Source organism: Stegodyphus dumicola, chromosome 10 (genome assembly GCF_044657685.1).
Source record: "Stegodyphus dumicola isolate Sdum_Otavi_A_Nest chromosome 10, ASM4465768v1".
Taxonomy (NCBI): domain Eukaryota; kingdom Metazoa; phylum Arthropoda; class Arachnida; order Araneae; family Eresidae; genus Stegodyphus; species Stegodyphus dumicola.
Genome location: NC_140777.1, coordinates 75,548,925 through 75,571,058, shown reverse-complemented (window position 1 = coordinate 75,571,058; position 22,134 = coordinate 75,548,925). Strand labels below are relative to the sequence as shown.

Here is a 22,134-nt window from a genome sequence, read left to right as displayed (position 1 = left end):
AGTAACTTTTATGCTTTCTTCCATAAAAAATTGCCAAATTCTGCCAAGATGGTTGCAATACTACATAAGTCGCAGCAAATGTATAATTTAGTTTTTTTATTACATCTGTTATTTTAATAAACTAAATTTTACATATTATCTTAAATGCTCTTCTTTTTCATTGAACCATCAGTTATTGCTACTATGCTTCCTATAACATTTTTGGTAAATTTCATTTTCAATGCGAATTTTTTACAAAATTATTCTCATGTTTTATAATAGGAAACATTTTTATTTTGCTTAATAGTGAATAATAAGGTCTTTCTTTGATATATAATATTGTATCAATTAGTATATGAGCTACTGATACTAAATTTTAATCTCAATTAAAAAATGGATTTTTATTTGGAATATATGCAGTGGATTCAACTGTAGCTCTACAGGAGGTATGGAAAACCAGTAAATCAAGATGAACCATATTCTAAAATTTGGTTGGGAAAGTCTGTAATTTAATCATTTCGTAACCTAAAAGAAGTTTAGTAGAAACACCTACATGTAATAGTAGCAGTGGAGATTTGGAATTAATTTTATTTCAAACATGTTTTAGTATTTGGACTTTCAAAATTTGCAAAATTCTGTATTACATTCTAAGTGCAGCAGTTAAGTTTAGCAGCACTGAAATTTATTCATACGATCTTGATTAAAGCATCTTTATATTTATAGGATACTTGTAATCATCAAGTTCTTGCTCCAGTATTATTTCAAGGTGTATATACTCTTGTTGACGCATACAATATATCAGTTGCCCGTGAAGACACAGATAAGTATGTTTATATCTTTTGTGCACATTTTATAACTTTTTAGTTTGTTCAATTAGCTTTTCAATTTTAAATATATTACCAGCTTTTGCAAATTTTTGTTATTTGATAAAAGCTGTTAATTAAAATGTTTAGGTGGCAGATAAATAAGAAGTAACTTTGTAAAATAATTTTTTCAAGGTCTGTGAATTATTGCCGTGTGTTTACTGAGTTAGCAGAATCTTTCCTGGATGAAATGGTCACTTCTCCAAATGCAGTATGTATAGCTTGATATTTATTTACGATTTTTCTATGAAAAAATTCTCAAATTCTCCCATTATTGCATCATTTCAAAATTTATGTATGTATGCCAAATGACAGAAATAGAATAAAATTGTTATTAGAGCGGGCGATATTTTTTCCCCCTCAGGGGGCTCACTTTTGTGAGTACGGGTGTGGCAATCCCGAGGTACCCTAGCCCTTCAGGGGATCATCTTCTTGGTGAGACGGGTGTCACGATCCTGGAGCCCCAGTGATCTATCCTCTTTTCCGTCTCCTCTCCTCTTTGCTGGAACTTTTCCCCTTCTCTTCTCCCTCGTGGTTTCTCTCTACGGAGTTTGGGGCTCGTCACGAGAGACTGGAACAGCCCTTGTCTCAAGTCTTCGAGTGGCGAGAAAACTGCCCACGTGTTTGCCGTGCGTGGAGACCCGTGTCGCTGGAAAGGAGGGTCCTGGTAGTTGAGGGGCGAGGTACTGTCCCCAACACACTACTTTGGCCTCTGCTTCAGCTAAACGGGAGGCACCTTAGTCGTCCTCACGGGTGTCAATCGGCTGGTCACTAGTCCTTGTGTCAGTGGCTTGGGGTCAAGCTCTCGGGAGTACCTGCTTTCGGGAAAGCCGACTGTGGGGCTTCAGTTTGCGTATAGGTCCGGCTAGCCCTAACACAGGAATCTGTGTTCCCTTGTTGGGCTCCGTGGTGGGCGGGGCCGTCGGACCCGAATCTTATATTTTTCAATTATGGCTTCCTTATTTATTTTAAAAAAACCTGAAACAAACGACACGAATAAAGATATTGAAATCATTGACAAATCTGTGAGCAAGAAAATTCGTACCGATGCAAATGCCAAAGAAACTACTGAATGTCCTCGCTTTGTTGTTGTTACCAGTGCCTCTGAAGAATTTAAAAAGATGTCTCCTTTCCTGATAAACAAATACATTCATTCTTGCATAGGTGAGCAAAGCAACATAAAGCGTCTCCGTTCGGGAGATCTGCTTATTGATACCTTTTCGGCCACCCAGTCTGCTTCACTTTTACAACAAACCAAACTTGGACAGGTATCTATAACTGCGTCAGCGCACAAAACGCTTAATTTCTGTAGAGGCGTGATCTCGGAAATCGACCTTCTGTGTGTTTTAGAAGAAGAGTTCGTCTCCGAGTTAGCTGATCAAAAGGTTTGTGCTGCCAAGCGGATCAAGATGCGTAAGGAAGGTCAGTTGATTGACACGAAACACGTGATCCTGACCTTCAATTCGCCTGATCTGCCGAAGAATATTAAGGCTGGATATTTAAATTGCCCCGTAAGACCTTATATTCCAAACCCCATGCGATGCTTCCAGTGCCAGCGTTTTGGCCATTCCAAGATGTCCTGTCGTGGGACCCTGACGTGCGCTCGATGCTCGTCAGTTGGCCACGATAGCGATAATTGCACCGCTGCAGCACTGTGTGTTAATTGCAAGGGCAACCATCCAGCATTTTCCGGTTCCTGTCCAAAATGGAAATTAGAAAAGGAAGTTCAGACCATAAAAGTCTCTAGAAACATTTCATATGCCGAAGCTAGAAGACAAGTTCAAAGCACACAGCCTCAGTCAAACAAATCATATGCCGGCGCCGTTAAATCAACACGCACAATAGCCACTCAAACTTCCATAAGTTCACAGACTCCACCAAATAAAACCCAGCCGCCTGCAAACAACAAAAAGGAAAATCCAACCCATGTCATACAAAATAAAGAAGTAACAATCTCGAGCAAACCAAAAACTGTGCTTCCAAAAATAGTATCCAAAAATAGAAGCCCATCTGTAGATGCCATGAATTCTGAATCTCTAGATTCAGACGGTATGGAAGTGGAGGAGGGAATGGAAGTTCCCGAGCATCTACTTCTGCGCAAAACTAAAAAGGAACACAGAAAGAACAAACAACACCAGTCATAATGGCCACTCTCATCTCATGGAACTGTCGCGGTTTCCACCGAAATTTGCTTGACATTAAAGCTATGATCAATGCTTATCATCCTGTTTGCTTGGCAATACAAGAGACAAATCTGAAACCAGATCAACATGCAAAACTTCAGAGGTTTTCTCTCGTCAGGAAGGATCACCTTGCAGGTGAGCGTGCCAGTGGAGGTGTATGTCTCCTCACCTCACTGGATTATCCCTCAAGTTCCTTTCCTTTGACGACTTCTCTCCAAGTTGTCGCTGTACAAGTAAATTTTGATATTGTAGTTTCAGTCATTTCTCTTTATTTGCCTCCTAATGAGCACATTGATCAGCAAGATTTAAATGATCTTTTAGAGCAGCTGCCTGAGCCTTTCATCATAATAGGAGATTTTAACGGCCATAACTCGCTCTGGGGTAGTAAAGATACAAATTGCCGAGGAAGACAAATTGAGCGGATGATCGAAGATCACAGCCTTTGTCTCCTGAATAATGGGCAGCATACTTACTTCCATGAGCCTTCAAGGACATTCCACGCTCTCGACCTTGCCATCTGTTCACCATCTCTGTTGCCATTTTGCACTTTTAGTGTCGGGAATGACCTGTACAACAGCGATCATTATCCCATTTTTGTATCTCTTGCACGAAGAGGAGCAAACCCCATGTTGAAAGTCCCTCGGTTTATTCTGGACAGGGCAGATTGGAAACTCTTCTCTTCCATTGCAGAGCTCACAGATGAAATGCTAGAAGATGCGCATATCGATGATGCTGTTGATGCTGTTACAAATACTATTATTCAGGCAGCTATGCTCTCCATTCCTAGAACATCAGGAAAAATACTAAAATATACGAAACCTTGGTGGAATCGCGACTGTCATGAAGCACTGAAAAAACAGAAAAAAGCATGGGGTATTTTTCGTAGATATCCTACTCTGCGAAACCTCATAGCATTTAAAAGAGCCAAAGCAAATGCACGAAAAGTAAGAAGGCAAAGCCAGAGGGATTCCTGGATTTCATATGTGTCTTCAATAACATCCTCTACGCCTAGTAAGCGGGTTTGGGAAAGAGTTCGAAAGGCATGCGGAATATATAAAGACCACTCACTTTCCTTTCTGGAAAAAGATGGCCGAGTGATTAGCTCCATAGAAGAAATTGCGAATACTATCGGTGAGACATTTGCTGCCGTTTCTCCCAGCAGAAACTATTCACCTGCATTTCTTTCTATCAAGCAACGCTCTGAGAAAAATCCCATCGCTTTCAACTCTTCCAAATTTGAGCCTTATAATAGAGATTTTACTGTGCTAGAGTTAAAGAGAGCTTTGTTACAGACACATAGGTTGTCTCCGGGTCTCGATGGCGTGAACTACGAAATGCTAAAGCATCTGTCCTATAAGTCACTGAATGCCCTTCTCACGCTTTACAATAGAGTGTGGAAGGAGCGTATTTTTCCCAGTGCATGGAGGAGAGCTGTTGTCATTCCCATTGCTAAGCCAGGGAAAGATCCAAGGAATCCCTCCAACTATCGACCAATTGCCCTTACGAGTTGCCTCTGCAAACTGTTTGAAAAGATGGTAAACAGCCGCCTAGTCTACTTCTTGGAAAAGAATGATATTATATCGCCTTATCAGAGCGGTTTTCGAAAGGGAAGAACAACTGTAGATAACATGCTCCTCTTAGAGACATCTATTCGAAAAGCATTTGTAAAAAGAAGCCACCTTGTCTCGATATTCTTCGACATTGAAAAAGCTTATGATAAGGCATGGAGATACGGTATACTCCGGGATCTTCACGAGAGTGGCTTGCGCGGCAACCTACCAATTTTCATTCAGAATTTCTTGAACAGTAGAACTTTTCAAGTAAGAATTGGCTCTGTTTTTTCGGATGTTTTCCAACAGGAAGAGGGTGTGCCTCAAGGCTGTGTGCTTAGTGTAACGCTGTTCAGTTTAAAAATAAATTCTGTATTAAAAGAAATTCCTTCTACCATCATGGGATCACTATATGTAGATGATTTACAGATTAGCTGTCGAGGAGCAGACATGAGATACATAGAGAGGCAATTGCAGATGGCTCTGAATAAGATCCAAGAACGGTCAGACAAACAGGGATTTACCTTTTCGAAACAGAAAACTGTGTGCATGCACTTTTGTAGGAAGCGAGGTCTCCATCCTGAACCTGAGTTATATCTAAATGGTACAATTATTCCAGTTGCGCCCGAAGTGAAATTTTTAGGAGTGAGGTTCGACCAGAAATTGACTTTCCTTTCTCATGTTTTAAACCTGAGAAAGAAGTGTCTAAAAACACTAAATATTTTAAAAGTGTTGGCGAAAACCTCCTGGGGTGCAGAGCGTTGCTCCATGCTTCGCATTTACAGAGCGCTTATCCGCTCTAGACTGGACTATGGCTCAGTGGTTTATGGATCCGCTCGCTCATCTGTTTTGTTAAAACTGGACCCTGTTCACCATCAAGGTTTGTGGATTTGTTCAGGAGCTTTCAGGACTTCTCCTGTACAGAGCCTATACGTTGACTCTAACGAACCATCACTTTATCTGAGGCGTGAGCAATTGTCCCTTTTACAATACTTTAATATCTTATCCCAACCTGAACATCCCAATAAGCTGTGCTTACTTGATAATGAGTGTAATACTTTATTTGAAACACGTCCATCCTGTGTTGCTACCTTTCCTTTAAGACTTCGCCCTATCATTGAGGAACATTCCCTCTCTGATATGCACCCCCAAGCAGTACAGAACTTTGAAATCCCACCTTGGAAAAATTCACGGATTCAGCTTCTTGATGTTTTCAAACATCACGTGAAAGCAAGCACTAATGAGATTGTTTACAGACAACTCTTTGCTGAGCACAGGCACAAATATAGCAGTTATTATCCGATATACACAGATGGATCAAAGTCAAATGATCATGTCGGGATGGCTTTTGTGTTTGAAAATTACATAGAGGGCAGATGCCTGCACCATGCTTTCTCAGTCCTAACATCTGAACTAACTGCAATATATTATGGTCTTTTGTACATCTCAAAGCTCTGCCACAAAAAGTTCATAGTTTACACAGACTCGTATAGTGCTCTTAAATCCTTGGAAGCTTTTCCCAACACTCAGAATCCTGTGGTAGTGGATGTTCTCAAAATTCATATAAATTTAACGATTCGAGGTTATGAAGTCCTGTACTGCTGGGTTCCTGGACATGCTGGAATAAAGGGAAATGAGCTTGCAGATATCGCAGCCAAATCTGCTGTTGAACTGTCCAGTCGCCTTATCCCTTTTAGAGATATTTGCAGTGTCATCAAGGGAAAGGTCCGAAAAAAATGGCAGCAATTTTGGGATGTTCAGCATCACAACAAGTTGAAAAACGTCAAGCCTAGAATTGAGCATTGGGATTTTGTTGGAAATCGTAAGGAGGACGTTCTTTTGACTCGCCTCAGAATTGGTCACACTAGAGTCACTCATAACTATCTTCTTAATGCTGAAAATGAGCCTGTGTGTTTTAATTGTAATGTTTGTTTATCAGTTCGTCATATTTTAATTGAGTGTCCATGTTTTAATAGTCTTCGCCAGAAATATTTTAATAGCTGTGACTTACCTCTCGACCGTTTAATCGGAAGAGAGGTCAATTCTAATTTATTTTATTATTTAAAAGAGATTGGCTTTTATTACCAAATGTAATTTGTTTTGAAGACTGTGTCTTGAATTTTAATATGTGCTTTTAACTTGTGTTTATATGACTTCATCCTCTGGATTTGGTACATTTATCTACTTGTTTTTTATTTATTGAATTTTAATGTCATCAATTGTAATCATCTCATCTTTAGTTTGGCGCGTCATAATCATCTCTGGTTTTTGCGCCATAATCACTCACTCACCCAATTTTTTCATTCTATTATTTAAGTTTTAAATTTGGAATATTAAATAAACCTAAACTGTAACTTAAATCTGAATATCATATTATATTTTGGGATATTTTTTAATTCATCAAAAAAATGTCTGTATCATGCTGTAGTGTATGGTATAAGCAAATGAATTCTCTATACAGTAAAAACTTGACTATATGGAAAGCTTGAGATATGATAAGTGGGGAGGGGGACTTTCTAGGTATTGGGGGTGAAAAAATGCAATTCTTATTAGCTTTTGAAAAGTGAAAGGAAGTTAATTACAAATTTTTTGATGTTTTCAATTCTAAATTAAGAAAAAAGTTTTTAATTACCTTTTTTTCTTCCAAAGGTTCTAATTGGGGCCGAGCTTACCTAGAAAAAATTACAACAAACTGTCCAAAGACAGTTTGGTACTTGGAATTGATATTCCAAGAAAACACTTTTATTTCTAATAAATCTTATATATTAGCATGATAAATGCAGTTACAAAATATTACATATCTACATGAAAACAGATGACCAGAAAAGAATTACAGCCAATGGCTTATGTCTCTTTTGAAATTTGAGCTCTTGTTGTCAATTCATTAAAGAGAACATAACATTTTATCCTGTGCGCCATCTGGTAAAGAAAAGAATTGTTTTTTTTTTTTTAAAAAAAGCAATTTTTTGAGGCCATTTTCAACTCTCCTTACTTAAACTTACTTAAACACATTCTTGTTAAAACTCAAACAGCATTTAAGTAATCACTGTCATTGGTTTCATAAATTTTTCTTAAGGTAAATGATGAGGCTTCAATGTTTGAGCAGAAGTTAGATTATCAATTGATAGATAGTCTGAAGGTCTTTGGTGCTCTCTACAGCACAGTTCCACTGCCATTATGATTGGATTTGGATTGAAATGAAGTTGTTCTCGCCTGTAGGTGTCTATCGGTATCCGGGTTTGAATTAACAGGTAAAAAATGTATTCCATGACAAGCTGAAAAAGAAGGAATGGTAGTAGGACAAAAAGATGCTTTTTATTTTTCCAATGGGAACAATTTCCTCATAGAATGCAAAAAGAAAACATTTGCTTTCTTCAGATTCGTTAAAAATCTAGCTATCCACAATGTAATTCTTACAGATTGCTCATAAGATTAATAATGATGATAATACTTTTCTTCACATTGCACAAAAACTGGAGTTAGTATAATATTCTTTGAATTAACTACCTCTATATTTGTAAAATGTTCCAATTTTGGGCAATTCTTTTCTTGTTTTATGTGCCAAGAAGATGGTTTTAGAGATTGGCAGGGCTCAGGTATGTAATTTCCAGCTTTCCTTAGACAATAGTTTTCTTAATTCTTCCACTGTAACAATGAACTTCACCCATAAATCAATTTTTAACCAGTGAAGAACATCCATAAAGTTGATGATACATCTTCCATGTGCAAATCTTTCTTTACTGATGCAGCTAACTGTATGCCAGTCATGCATACTAATAATTTATAATCTTGGAATTGAAGTTCCCTTTAACGGTGCAACTTTTATCTAGCTAGAATTAATTGGTATATTACTTCAACACCTTTTTCTGTTCAGAGAAAAACTTAAGTTCCTTAGGACAATTGGAAAGCATCACAAAGAAACTTGTAATGTTAGGTTGGCATTCTTAAGGTTGAGGCTCAACAGTCTTTGGGGAATTTTGATGTTTTCTAGATCTACAAGATGTTTTTTCCAATTTTCAGTTTCTTGTGTCTAAAAGTAATTTAGAGTCCCAAACCCCTATTTTCCAACATTTGGGAATTAGAATGACAAGTGTGATTAGATTGAAAATTTGGTGTACCAGGGAAAGTATTTTCTTTTGTAATAACTTCTCCTGTTGTCTCTCTTTCTTTGTGTGTTCTTTTAAATTCTACGTAAGTTCCAGTACTTGTACTTTAGATAGATCTAGTTTTGATGGTCGATTTTACTTTCAAAACTTTATTTCACTGTGATACCAGCCACATAGATCAAACATTTCCATAGCATAACAGTTCTTTCGAATCTCATTGGTAAGACTTTTTCTTCATCTGTGTCTAAGCTCAAAATGCAAATATCCACATACAAAGAGTCTTTCAGTTTTGCAGCAGCTAATTTCAAATTGTCAGGTGCTTGCTTAAGATGATAATTTAACACTTCTGCTAATAAAAATGGGCTGCTCAAAATACTGAAAACAACACAACAATGCCACCATATAAGTAACTTCTTAAGATTTCCTCCTACCCAACATAAGCATAGAACATAAGAACCATAGAAAATTCTTATCATTTTCGTAGACAGTATGCAAAAAGTCATTTTGTATATCTGATATGACCATTCATAGACAGTATGCAAAAAGGCATTTTGAACATCTTACATGACCACTATTTTTCCTAATCGGAAATGATTCAAAATTGCAGATATCATTTCAATATTGGGGCATTTCAATCATGGAGTGAAATACAACCTCTGTCAAGCAGACCCACCAAAGACGTTGCAAATTTTAGTTGTAGAATTTTCTTTAAACACTGGTCAGTGGGGCAAGTAGTAAAATTTTCCAATTTTACAAGTTGACCTTTTCAATAGCCCTCATTTTTCCACTCATCAAACACCTGTCCATAATCAGTTAGTCTTCCTACAGTTCTCAAAGATCTTAGAGTGCTCTTCAATCTTTTTCAGTTAGTAAAATCTATCTCCAAATTTTCCATGGCCTTCTATCCATGGAATGCAAATGACATATCTGCCTTCTTCATTTCTGGATGTCGTGTTTTCAGAATACTTCCAAGATCTTGTAATTCTAATTTTGTTTGCTTTTCACTGGGATATTTTTATGATTAAAAAATTAAGTTCTCATAAATCTGATATTTTTTCAAGATTTGTATGCAAAGAGTAAACCAACAGTGAATTTTTTGGAAGTCAGATTTATACAGAAAGTTGTTTTACATTACCAGTCAGTAATTTTCCCCCACTTTCAGAGCCCAATAAACTATGAATTTCATTAGCATCTTTTTCAAAAAACAAACCGTCTTATTTGTATAAAAATGAGTTAAAAATATATTCATTCCTTTCAGTTCTTGTAAAATGTTATAATCATTAATTTTAGGTATACCCAAGCAAATATTCTCCTGATCATTGACTTCTGCAACAAAGTTAAGTTCTCTGTTATGACTTTATACATGAGCTAAGGTAATTTTTTCATCTCCAAAAAGCTCATGTGTTATTGTTTCTTTTCTGATACTCTTTAAATCCATGGCTTTTGCAATATATTTTGAATCGCAACTTCTCTGGTTTTCAGTGTTTAAAATCACCCTCACCAGTTGCCTTGAATTTTCATTTTAAATGTAAATAGGTAAAGTTTACAAAAAAGAGGCTCTCTTGCTTTAACTATTTAGATCAATAAACTCTGATTCACTATTATTTATTTTTACCTTTTTTGTTGCTTTAAAAAAAATTTATGCTGTTTTGTTAGTTTGCTGTTTATGCTGTTTTATGTAGTACAGAACATAATTCACATTTAGTTTCTTTATTGAGACAGTTCAAATGCTTTGCTTTTTAAAGCAGGTTTCTTTACAGAATAAGATATTTTTCTCTTACAAAGAAAGATTCATCACTATATTGCAGCTGTCCGACATATGAGTCTTGGAATTACAAAATAAACCAGTTTTCCTTTTGTGTATATTACATCCAACAGATGCCGAACATCCATTATTTATTTATTTATTTATTTATTTATTTTTTATTCAAACTCCTCTCTCATGAAAAATTATATTTGGAATTTTTTTCTCGATTGCATAACTCGAAAGATGATTTATTATTAGAATATGTCCTCTCATGCGCTGTCAAAGCATGGGTAAGAAATTAATGAAATCTTGAATGTGTGAGCAAGATTTGTCTTCTTGTGCTTTGTTGTAGTCTAACACTAAGTTGTTTGGAATAAGTTTTAATAGCATAAGGCACAAAATGTGCCATAATGTTTGGGAGACATCTAATGATTCTAAACTTAATTGCACATTACAATTACAGTAGTACCTCGACATATGAGTTTAATTCATTCCATGCTCATATGGCAAATTGCTCGTATCTTAAAGCAATTTTCCCCATTGAAATTAATTGAAATGCCATTAATCTGTTCCAGCTCCCAAAACATCACAGTTGTTTTAGTTAAGTGTTTTTGAATAAGAACAATGCATTTACAAGAAGAAATATTTATTTATAAACAGCAAATACATATTCTATAAAAACATAATTAAAAGAAAAAGTGAAGTGTTTACGGAAGCACTTAATTTTCGTCACTGGTCTTCGCTTTTTTTCATCACGCTTTGCTCATTTTCACCTGCAGATCATTTAACCCTTTCCGGCACGCTACCTTTTAAAGTTGGAGTTTTGATAAAAAAAGAAAAAGGTAGGCAGTCTAATTAGGACTAGAGGAGTACACAAGTAAAATTTTGTGAAGATAGCACTTATCGTTTTAATTCTGTGGGTGTGCCCAAAGTGGCACACTGATTGAATAGAGCTTCGAAAAGAGTGCTGAAACGAGCATTGTTGTCAGTGAGCTGAACGATGCGATGCGGAGAAACAAAGAATACAGACTCTCGGTTGTCGTAGATTATCAATGACCCCGCCTGGGCACACCTAGGGTTCGCCGTTTGATTTTAGGCAAGATTTCAAGGTAAAAATTTAAAACTAATATCGAATACGGAGATTAGCATACAGCCAAAAAAATAGCACAGAAAATTCTTTTCAAACAATTCCTTTTATACCCTAAAAAAATCTGGAAGATTTCTTTGAAAAATGAGGGTCTTAAAAAACTAAACATGGTTAAAATATATGGACTGGTTGTTGTTGAGCTGCCATCTACTATAAATACAGAAGGTTCAGAGTAACCTATAGTAGCCTATAAATCCTTTTTTATTCAATTTTTCTGTGTGTACAGAAGGAAATTTTTAGGTGTGTCCAGACCAGACACACTGTGCCGCAAAGGGTTAAAAAAACTGTCCAATGAGGTTTGTTTCTTCCTTCCTTTCAGGATATTGCGGAAATGCGTTAGGCAAGTTTCATTGAACAACTCCGATCCACAACCAGTTGCAACTTTTTCAGGGAGATTTTTATCCACGATCTCTACAACTTTCTCCCACATTCCCAAGATCTCCTTCATATCTCTTGTAGGGAAAACCTCCTCTTCAAGACTAATTTTTCATTACCACCATATGCTGCTGCGAATGTAGATCATGCAACTCCTTGGTTGTCAACTCCTGAGCCTGTTCTTCGATGAGTTCATTCACATCTCTCTCATCCACTTCCAGACCCATGGATTTTCCCAGAGAAACAAGTCTAGTCTGAGGCGGGAGAAATTGTTAGACGCTGCACATGACACCAACATGCGCACACATGTTGCGGTCGTGTGCAACGGTTTTAGTGTGCGATTCTTCGTATTTTGAGATAACATCGCTCGCTCGCCGGCTCATATCTCAAAACACTCGTATATTAGGGCACTCGTATATCGAGGTACCACTGTTTTGACAAATTTCCTAAAAGTCTTAATATCATTACAGATTTTTAATGGCTCCATCATTAGAATCTTCTTCATGTGTGCTTGAATCAATCTCTTAGGATTTGCAAATATTTCCTTTAATCATTATATAGCTTTATTGTAAGCTTTTGCTGAAATAGGAAAACTCTCAGTGCTCTAAGCAAATCTCCCCCCCCCCAACCTTCCACATGAGCTTTAAATAATGAATTTTATCTACTTTGTTTAGGGACTCATTAATCTGCACAACTGTTTCGAAACTATTCCAAAAGGCAAGACATTATCCATTATTTCCATTAAGCCACATCCGTCATTTTCATAAAATTAGGCAATGTGTTTTTTAATACAAAGGCTATCAGAGTTTTAAATTTGTTCTAATCGACAGGCAATTAGAGGCCCATAGCTTGTCACGACCTTGAGCTTTTGAAAGTTCTTTAATTTTTTTCTTCGAACAAAATTGCTGAAGTGATATTTTTTCTCTATATTCTTGGGTTGTTTCAAATTCTATATCAAATTCCTCAGGTTTCAAAACTAGTTAATTGTTCATCAACTAAGGTAAGAGGTCAGAGGTAATGGAAGAAATTCCTATAAACTTATCTATCTTTCCACCACTGTCTGTGTATGATAATTCATCTTCTAAATAATTAACTGCCTTCATAACAGCTGTTCTCAGCAATTTACGTTTCCATTTACTAACTCATATGATAGTGTTTCGGCCATATTTTATCAGGTATATAAATTTCCTACAGTGCTGTGAATTCAAATTAAGTTCAGAATCTAAAAATTTTCAGTAAATGTCAATTTGTTCGAAGGTATACACAATATGGTTCACATTTATCAATATCAATCAATTAAAATATAAATTCAACATGCTAAGCTTCAATGTTTCACAATGATAAAATAAAAACAATTTCACATTCCAGTTATTTCAAAACTACTTCTATAGTTTCAATTTCAGTAATATTAATTATTCATTCTAAAATGAATTAATTCATCAAGCTCGATGTCCGGGCAAGGATGCTGTTTTGTAAACTTTAAAGTTTCTAATACAAAGCATTGCATATCTGCACAAAAGCAGACGATTGAAAAGGAATTACAGCTGATGTCTTACATCTCTTTCAAAATCTAACTGTTGTTGCCAGTTTAAATGACATTAAAAAATAATAATAACATTTCATGCCACATGCCATTTGGTGGAAAAATAAGTCATATTTTATTTGATTGATTTTTATTTGGAGGCTTTTTTCAGCATTAACCAAAGGAACAAGAATAATAAATTTCAGTCTAAAATTGTAAAAAAGGTCAGTTATCTTATTTGTTATCAACTTGTATGTCAAAAGCTTACATTTAAATTCTCTGATATTTTGGGGATTTCAGATATAAAAGTTGATGAATTTTTGTAGCTGGCATATTCATATAAATGTGAAATATATTATTATATTAAGAAATTCCAACAACAATGAAAGAAGTCAAAGATCCTGCCAAACTTGCATCAACCAACCTGACAATAAGTTTGAAGGAACAAAACATCTTTATTTAGTTAGATAATAAATAGATACAAGTTATGGGTATAACTTATTAATTTCAATTGATTATTATAATTTTTCATCTTGCCTCACCTCTATATATATCCATTTCTGCGCTGTTCCCTTTAAGGTATGCTTTTCTTGATGCCATTACCCCATAATTTTAAAAATACTCTTCTGCATACTGTTGCATTAAAAGCATGTGCAAAATTTATTTTTGTTACATTTCACTAATCCATTATTAGTGCTAAATCATGCTGTTTGGTGACAGATTTTGTTTGCGGAAAATAGTCAACAGGAAAAATACTGACATTATTGCAATAGATAGTCTGTCATAAACTTTGGAATATCTTGTGTGTTCCCTTTCTCTTTCTATAGTGAATATTAAACTGAAATGAATAATTCTTAGAATTATATGATGAATCCAGCAGTAGAGGAGGGGGTGATCAATATCGTCTGAAAGAGAGCCGTGTAATTTCATTCACATTTTTTGTATTATAAATGCTGTTCTATACAGCAGCCCTATACATGCTATGTAATGGCTTTAGAAATATCTATTTGTTTAATTTTTCATTAAAAAAATTTGACTCAAAAATAATCTGGTTACTTATTTTCCAGTTATTTAAATAGTTGAACTTTTACTGTATTTTACTTTAAATGAAATATATGTATATATAATTTGTAGTATTAGTGTTATTTCTCTTTTGTTGTTAAAAAAGAATATAGTTTGACTTGATGTTATACAAATTATATGAATTTTTATTTCCCCCTCTAATTTTCATATTTGAATAATTTTTATATTATGTATCTGTGTAAAACTTTTGTCCCTCAGTATTTAAAATTATTTTTTCCCCTAGGGATTTGGTAATTTGCAGACATTAGATTTACTGTTGATATGTGTAGGTCATCATGACTTTGAAGTAAGTGTAAACCATTAAGCATCTTGAAATTTTACTGAATTTATTATAAGCTTACGTGAAAGAAAGCAAAAATCTTCTGTAATTCTTTTAATATTTTTCTCTATATTGTGTATAAATATTCTGAAAAGTAATAGAGTGAATATGTTTTTATAAGTAATAATATATAGCTGTGAAATATGTTGGAATTTTTAGGCGAAAGGGTACTAGCCCAAGGGCTATCAGTTTCGTTCTGGCATTTTGCATTGATACATTATAAATATCGGTTCACTTTTCAAATTGTTGCCACTAAATATTATCGCTCTGTGTTATCATTAAAAAAATTAAATAATGAAGAATCTGTATTAAACATATGCATGTTTCTCACATTTTAAATAAAACAATGGTACCTAGAGCCATCCAATTTTGAATAACATATTCCTCCACCAAATATGGGCATCTAGAAGGCCTAATTTGAAATTTGATTTATTATCGGTTTTATAGTTTGTAACACTTTAACAGCCCACCAACGGCCGAGCGGTAAAATTACTAAACGCTGGTAGTTCAGTCCGAGGTTCGAATCCCGCGAACGGGCTGGCTGCATGGATTTTTTCGTGGTTTTCCCCATGTGTAACGTATTTACGAGCCAGTTTCCCTTAGAAAGTCCTCCACGAAGGCATCCCTCCCCTTAGGCAGATAGCCCTAGTGTGCTTTGCCATAATTAAATACACCACCACCTAACACTTTAACAAATTTTTTATTAACAAACTTAATGATTTCAAAGCGAGCAATGACAATACTGTAGGGGGGAGATTTTTATCTCCAGCGCACGGGACTGTGTATTGGAAAATTTAAAGATATGCTCATTTTAAAATTATTTTGTGATATTGCCGTTGAATTGAATTTTGTAGTTTAAATGCAAAAAACATGATATTTAATAAATAAAGGTAACGCACGAAACATTAAAAAAAGTCCATCTGGACGTAATGTAATATCTGAAAGCATTCAGATCTTTTATTTATTTTTACATGCTATTTTTTCCTTAAATATTTTAAGCTGAATAAAATCAGCTTCATATTTATTATCTAATACTAGGAAAGATGCACTTCAAAAAATGCATTCCAATTTTGTTCTTGGAACTACAAAATGACGTATTTTAAGGAAGCTGTTTTCATTATACAAGGGCTTATTGGAAAGTTTTGAGATTGCTTCTACTTCTCTTTTTCCAGTTTTAGACATAGCAACCATGTTAGAGACTGTGTGGAAAAGATATGATAGAATTTTCAACTAAACATAGAAAACTAGAAAGGGATAGATCAGGGTTCGTAGCGGTCTTTATAAGTGCTTATAAGTCCTTATATTTGAAAATAAAATATAAAGGTCCTTATAGGTGCTTACTTTTTCTTTAAAGCCTTTTTCTTTTTCTTTTTTTTTTTTTTTTCTTTTTGTTTTTAGTGCTTATTTTTTGCTTTTAGTGCTTTTTTTTTTTTAAATGAACGCGCTATTTTTCCCCGTACCAAAGCCGAAACTAAATAAACAACTTTTCTTCCTAATATGAAATGTCAGACAGTGAATCATGCTCCCGGCCCGGAAATAGCTTTTCCCCCTTTCTCTGCATTAACATAACCTTTGGTGTTCGCGAAGAGTACAGACAGGTGCCCGTCGTTCTATTGGTCAAAGAATTGCGAAAGCAGTAGAAAATTCCGGTACATTCGGCATTATTTTACTTCCACCCAAATACTGCACATGTTTGAATTTCTATCAAGATCTTAATAATTTGCATTCTCGTTCCGCTTGGTCAGTTCATATTCGTGTTTATTATGATCATTATGCTTATATTATGAGCATATGTATGAATGTTTATAATAACATAGTTGCAGTAACTGCTGAAGTATAGTAAACTTCCAAATATCGTTGTGTTTTGACACAGATTAGCTTTCTAAGGAATAATATTCGGAATGGCTTAAATAAAGGGAAAGTAATCGAATAGTCAAAATAATTTCATTTTTTTGGCCAATACATTATACAGTACGAAGATTGGAAGGTTCTCCCCTTTCTCCACAAAATCTTGAATATTGAAACTGTTACAGTTCGTTGCAAAACAAGCAACGGACCTTTTTTTTTTTTTTTTTTTTTTTTTGTCATTTTCCAATCTGGATTGAATAGGACTAAAAGTTCTGCGATCTACCAACCCAAGCGAAGAATGATTCTATTCCGGAAATTTAACACCGCCTGTTGAAAATTATAATGAAAAACACCCCAGTCATTTATTCTCCCAATACCGGCAGCTGTTAATTCCGATTGCGTAATATCACGTAGGGAAGAATTACGACACACATTGCACAATAACGTTCGCGATACTTTGCAGAGGTAATTAATTTTTATCTTCTGTCCGAGATTTGTTTATGAACACTTAAAAGAGTTTTACTGTGCTTGCTAAGCAGAATATTTTTCAGTTCCATTAATTTATTTTTATATGATGCACATATCGAAATGTCAAAAGCATTTATTTAGCAGAAAAATTTAAAGAGCGGCAACTGTCTACGCCCCCCTTCCGCTCCTCTTTTTCAAGTTACGATCGACTGTCCAAATATTCGCCAATTTCCAAGTATGCGTGTTAGTTAAGCTTTTACTGTTAAAGGATGACTGCATGAAGCAAATTTCTGTCTTTTGATTTCTGAAATGTTCCTCTTTTTTACTTAAATTACTTTGCTTGCAATATCTGTTAAGGGAAAACTGATATACAATGTAAATTTAGAAAATGTTCAGAATTTAGATTTAAATTATTTAAATATCAATATGAGTAGAAAAATAAATTGTATTTATTATTAAGTTCCAAGCGAATACGATAAATATGCCTTATTATTATTTATTTTCTCTATTTTGAACTGAAATTTCATCATTAAATCTTGTGATATAGTTTAATTCCGCATAGTTTTTTTTTTCTCTCATTGTAAACTAGTTCTGTAAATTGAACTTTTATTTAAAATTTTAAAAAAAAAAGTAATTATTTTCCATGGTTGAGGTAATGCTTATTCTCTCTTAATAAATACTGCATTTCTCATATTTTAAATTACAAGTCTATGCAGTTGTGTATAATGTAATTATACAGGTGCTTATTTTTTTCTTAAAATGTGCTTGAAAAGTGCTTATAGGTGCTTATTTTTTTAACTAAAATGTGGCTATGAACCCTGTAGAGACTGTAGCCAAATGGATGATAAACTGTGGTTATGGGTGTCAGTGTGAAACCATTGTACATCCATGCATGGATCATATAACAGTGACTGTTATACGAATATCTAGAAACAGAGGGAGGACAAAGGGAGGGAAAAAGAAGGAATTTGCTCAAGAAACAGTGGTTTGCTTCAGGCCCAATATCCAGCTCCATGTTGGTTCTGTGGCATCTGAAACATTGCCTTAAATCTATCTGTTAAACCTTTCTGGCACAGTGTGCCCAGAATGGCCACACCTTAAAAATAGCCTGTGTGCACACAGAAAAAATTGAGTGGAAAAGGATTTATAGAGTATTTTGAACCTTTATTTATACTATAGAGCAGCACAGCACAAACCAGTCCTTAGGTTTTAGCCATGTTTAATTTTTAAAGACCCCCATTTTTCAAAGAAATCTTCCACATTTTTTTAGGATATAAAAGAAATTTCTGTTTTATTTTCTTGACTGTATGCTGATCTTTTTATTCTACATTAGTTTTAAATTTTTCTTTGAAATTTTACGTAAAATCAAACGGCGAACATCTGGTGTGCCCAAAATGGTATCACTAAAACACCAGGCCAGGACCAAGAAATGTATCTTTGTTTCACTGCAGTGTTTTCTTTGGTGAGCTTATTCACAACTGAAAAGTGAATCCACATCTGTGCTTAATTTCCTGCTCTTTTTGGGGGGTGGAAAGGTTGGTTATCAACTAAGAAATTGTGTTGGGGAGTTTTTCTGAAGGTCAGGTGTAATTTTATCAGTTAGCTCTTTGGGTTTTCACAAGAGCAGTTCTCTTTTTTGTCTTTCACTTTCGTTGAAAGAAGTTTTGTTAGCTTTACTTTTTTGAAAGTTTTTTGAGTTGTAGATGTTTATTTAATTTTATTTAATAATTTATATTTTCTTAATTGTAGATATAATTAGTTCAAAGGGCTTTCACAAGAGTTTGTTCCAGGAGGACTATTGTTTCCGTTTTGCGATTTTGCGTTGAAAACTTTAAAAGGTGTATCACTTTTCAAATTGTTGCCACTGAATGCTATCACCCTGTATTATATTTGAAGACATTAAATAATGAAGAATCTGCCTAAATTTATATATGTTTTTCGCACTGTGATAAAACAACGTTACCTAGAGCCATCAAATTTGGAATAGCATAATCCTCCACCGAATATAGGCATCTGGAAACCCTAATTTGGAAGTTGTTTTATGATCGATTTCCTATTTTGTTAATCATTAAAGAATTTTTTTATTAACAAACTCAAAGATTTCAAAGTAAGCATTGGCACTTTAAAAGATATAAAGAAAAAAAAAAAGCATTTTGATCTCCAACGCGCGAGAGTGTGTATCGGAAATTCTAAAGATAAGCGAGCAATGACAACACTCTACTGGAGGGGGACCTTTTTATCTCCAGCACGTGGAACTGTATATTAGAAATTCTAAAGATATACTCATTTTAAAATTATTTTGTGACATTGCTGTTGAAGGCTCAGGTGCGAGGCACTTCAACAGCCTCCTAGGCTGGGAAAACCACATCCTGTGTGTAGCGTCATGCGGAAAAGTATATCTTTCCTGGCATAACATTGAGTAGTTAATTCTTGTGGTAAGCGATGAATGAGCCTTACGCAAATACAGATCGAAGAGTCAGTCATGTCATAAGCTGGAGATGTCATGAAGCAATAAATATGGCAATAATGTTGGGAAATGCATATCTTTGAAGTCGCATGCTGCTGTCACAGCTTCGTGTGCTCAAATGAAGAAAGAATGATATGAAAAGAAGGTCTGTGATGAGCCTGGAGGAGCTACTGGGTCACGTGTTCCAATGGTTTACCTGGAAAGAGAGTGCATAGTCTTGCTCGTCAGGCATTGGTCGGGAGCAGGGCTTAATTTTAAATCTAACTTAGCAAAAATTCTGAATTACAGAACAGTTATAACTAGTAAAAATTATAACAAAATACGTGTAGTAATAAAAAGATCATGTGCTGAGATAATTTAGGTTGGCCAAAACATCTATTGTGGGAAAATAATGTATAATAAAAGAATACTTTGGAATGCATGTTAGAGAACATAAAATAGGTAGTGCTTGGTATCAAATGTAGATGCCGACACCTATGCGTGTCTTAAAAGAACCCCAAAATTGTATTATAAAGTGCAATTAAAGATGAGAAAATTAAAAACATGGGAGAATGACTCCCGAAAGAATTTACAGCACATGAAAATTAAATTAAGTGCCGGAGAATTGCTCCGGTTTTTTTTTTTTTTTTTTTTTTTTGTTTTCATCATCAGTGTAGTCGTAGTTCAATCTAGGAATGGAACTATTATTGACTTTTTCGATGTTATTGAAGAAAATTTTTTGCAATGCAAATGCTGATACTATCAATGCTTAATTTGTTATGGATGGCCTCGTTTCCAAAAAACCAGGGACTGTTGGAAATTCTTCTTAAAGTGATATTCTGGCATTACTGGATTTTAAGCACATTGCTGTTGAACTGAATTTTGATGGTTTAAGTGTAAAGGACGTGATATTTAATAAATAAAGGTAACACATAAAATGTTTTTAAAAAAAAGCTGGTTTGGATGTAATTTAAAATCTGAAACCTTTCAAATTTTTTATTTAGTTTTTGTTAATTTATTTTTTCTGATTTTTAATTACTTTTCAAATACATTGGAGAGGGCTGACCATTTCGTAAGCACTGGAAGTGCTAAGCGAATTTCTTTCAAATAGTGAATCTGATATGGATCCCGGTACATGTGCAAAACATGCAATGTTGGGTTATGCTTTTTCAAAGATGGTATCACTTGTTTCAAAAGTACCACCATGAAAAAAAAAAAAAAAATAGACAAAAGTGTAAATATCATACAGCCAAGTTACTCTGTTTTTCATTTGTATGCATGTAATCATCATTTAACCAGGAAGAGCTTTGGGGGATAGCAGAGTAGCAGACCTCCCTGTGGCACCCAGGATGCTAAATTTGCTATGGTAATCACAATCTAGTGTTTTTAATTGTAAGCAAAATCTGACTCTATCACCTGCTTCTCAGGAATGCTCGCATCAGCCTTCTTTTCAAACCTCTATTCAGTAAGCTTACTTCTAGGTCTGATTAGACTGCCTACTTCTTTTTTCTTTTTGTTGAAATTCCAACTTTAAAAGGTAGCATGCCAGAAAGGGTTAACGCTAAAGTACCTTACATATAGTATAGACTTGATGACTTAATGATTTCTGAGAATTCTCAGATTAAAAAAATGAATTATACAGCTAAAGATTTTCTGCAGATGGGGAACTGAAAAACACCGTATGTGCAGTATTAAAGAGCGTATCGTAAAACAGCCTCTTTTTTTAAAAAAATTTTTTAAACTCTTTAAAACCTGTGAAAGTTCAATTCAGTTTGAAGAACTTGGATTTTAAAAAGAAAATAATACAGTATCTGTAAAGCCTCTCATTCTAAATAAGAGAATCAGTTTATGTAATTGCCAATGTCTTAATTTTCTTAAATTTTAATGCATTGTTTTTAATGATATTTATTTTGTTTTTGATAGGTTGCTGAAATAACCTTTAATCTGTGGTATCGATTATCAGAAATGCTGTATAAAAGGAATGAGGATTCGTTAAACAATATATTTGAGCCTTACATTCAGCGGTTAATTGTTGCTCTCTGTCGACATTGCCAGTTAGATCCTGATCATGTAAGTTTTTTGTCGTGATATTGTTGTTAGCATTATTATTTACATAAAGCTCAATGTATCTCTATAATGTATATTCATATTTTTTATCTTTATGTGGCGTGATTGCATTTAAATATAAATTGTTATATAATTGAAGGACTGAAAGTAAAATTGCTATAATTTAATAACATATTGTACCCCCTCCAGACTAGTAGTAATCTGTTCACTTGAAGGTAAATTTTATTTAAAATTAAACGTGAAGTTATTATGCATTATCATCATCCATGTAAACCCATTATCAAAAACTTTGAATATTTGGCATTTAGTTTAATTGATTGACTTTTTATCTGTTTCATTTGTATGTGTTATTAAATATGGTTATATCTTTAAATCTTTTATTTAAAAATATAGCACTATTTACTTATTAATCTTTTGTTTGTTTTTAATAT

At 34.5% G+C, this 22,134-nt stretch overlaps 1 protein-coding gene across 1 annotated transcript in view; it reads left to right on the top strand.

Annotated features, from left to right (window-relative positions):
- Tnpo-SR (transportin 3) overlaps positions 1–22,134 on the top strand; it is a 116,943-nt gene that overhangs the window by 47,081 nt on the left and 47,728 nt on the right. Inside the window, exons 9-12 of the mRNA XM_085825081.1 lie at positions 703–803; positions 978–1,053; positions 14,779–14,841; positions 21,560–21,706. Coding sequence (XP_085681207.1) covers positions 703–803; positions 978–1,053; positions 14,779–14,841; positions 21,560–21,706 — 387 coding nt within the window. The remainder of the gene's footprint in view (positions 1–702; positions 804–977; positions 1,054–14,778; positions 14,842–21,559; positions 21,707–22,134) is intronic.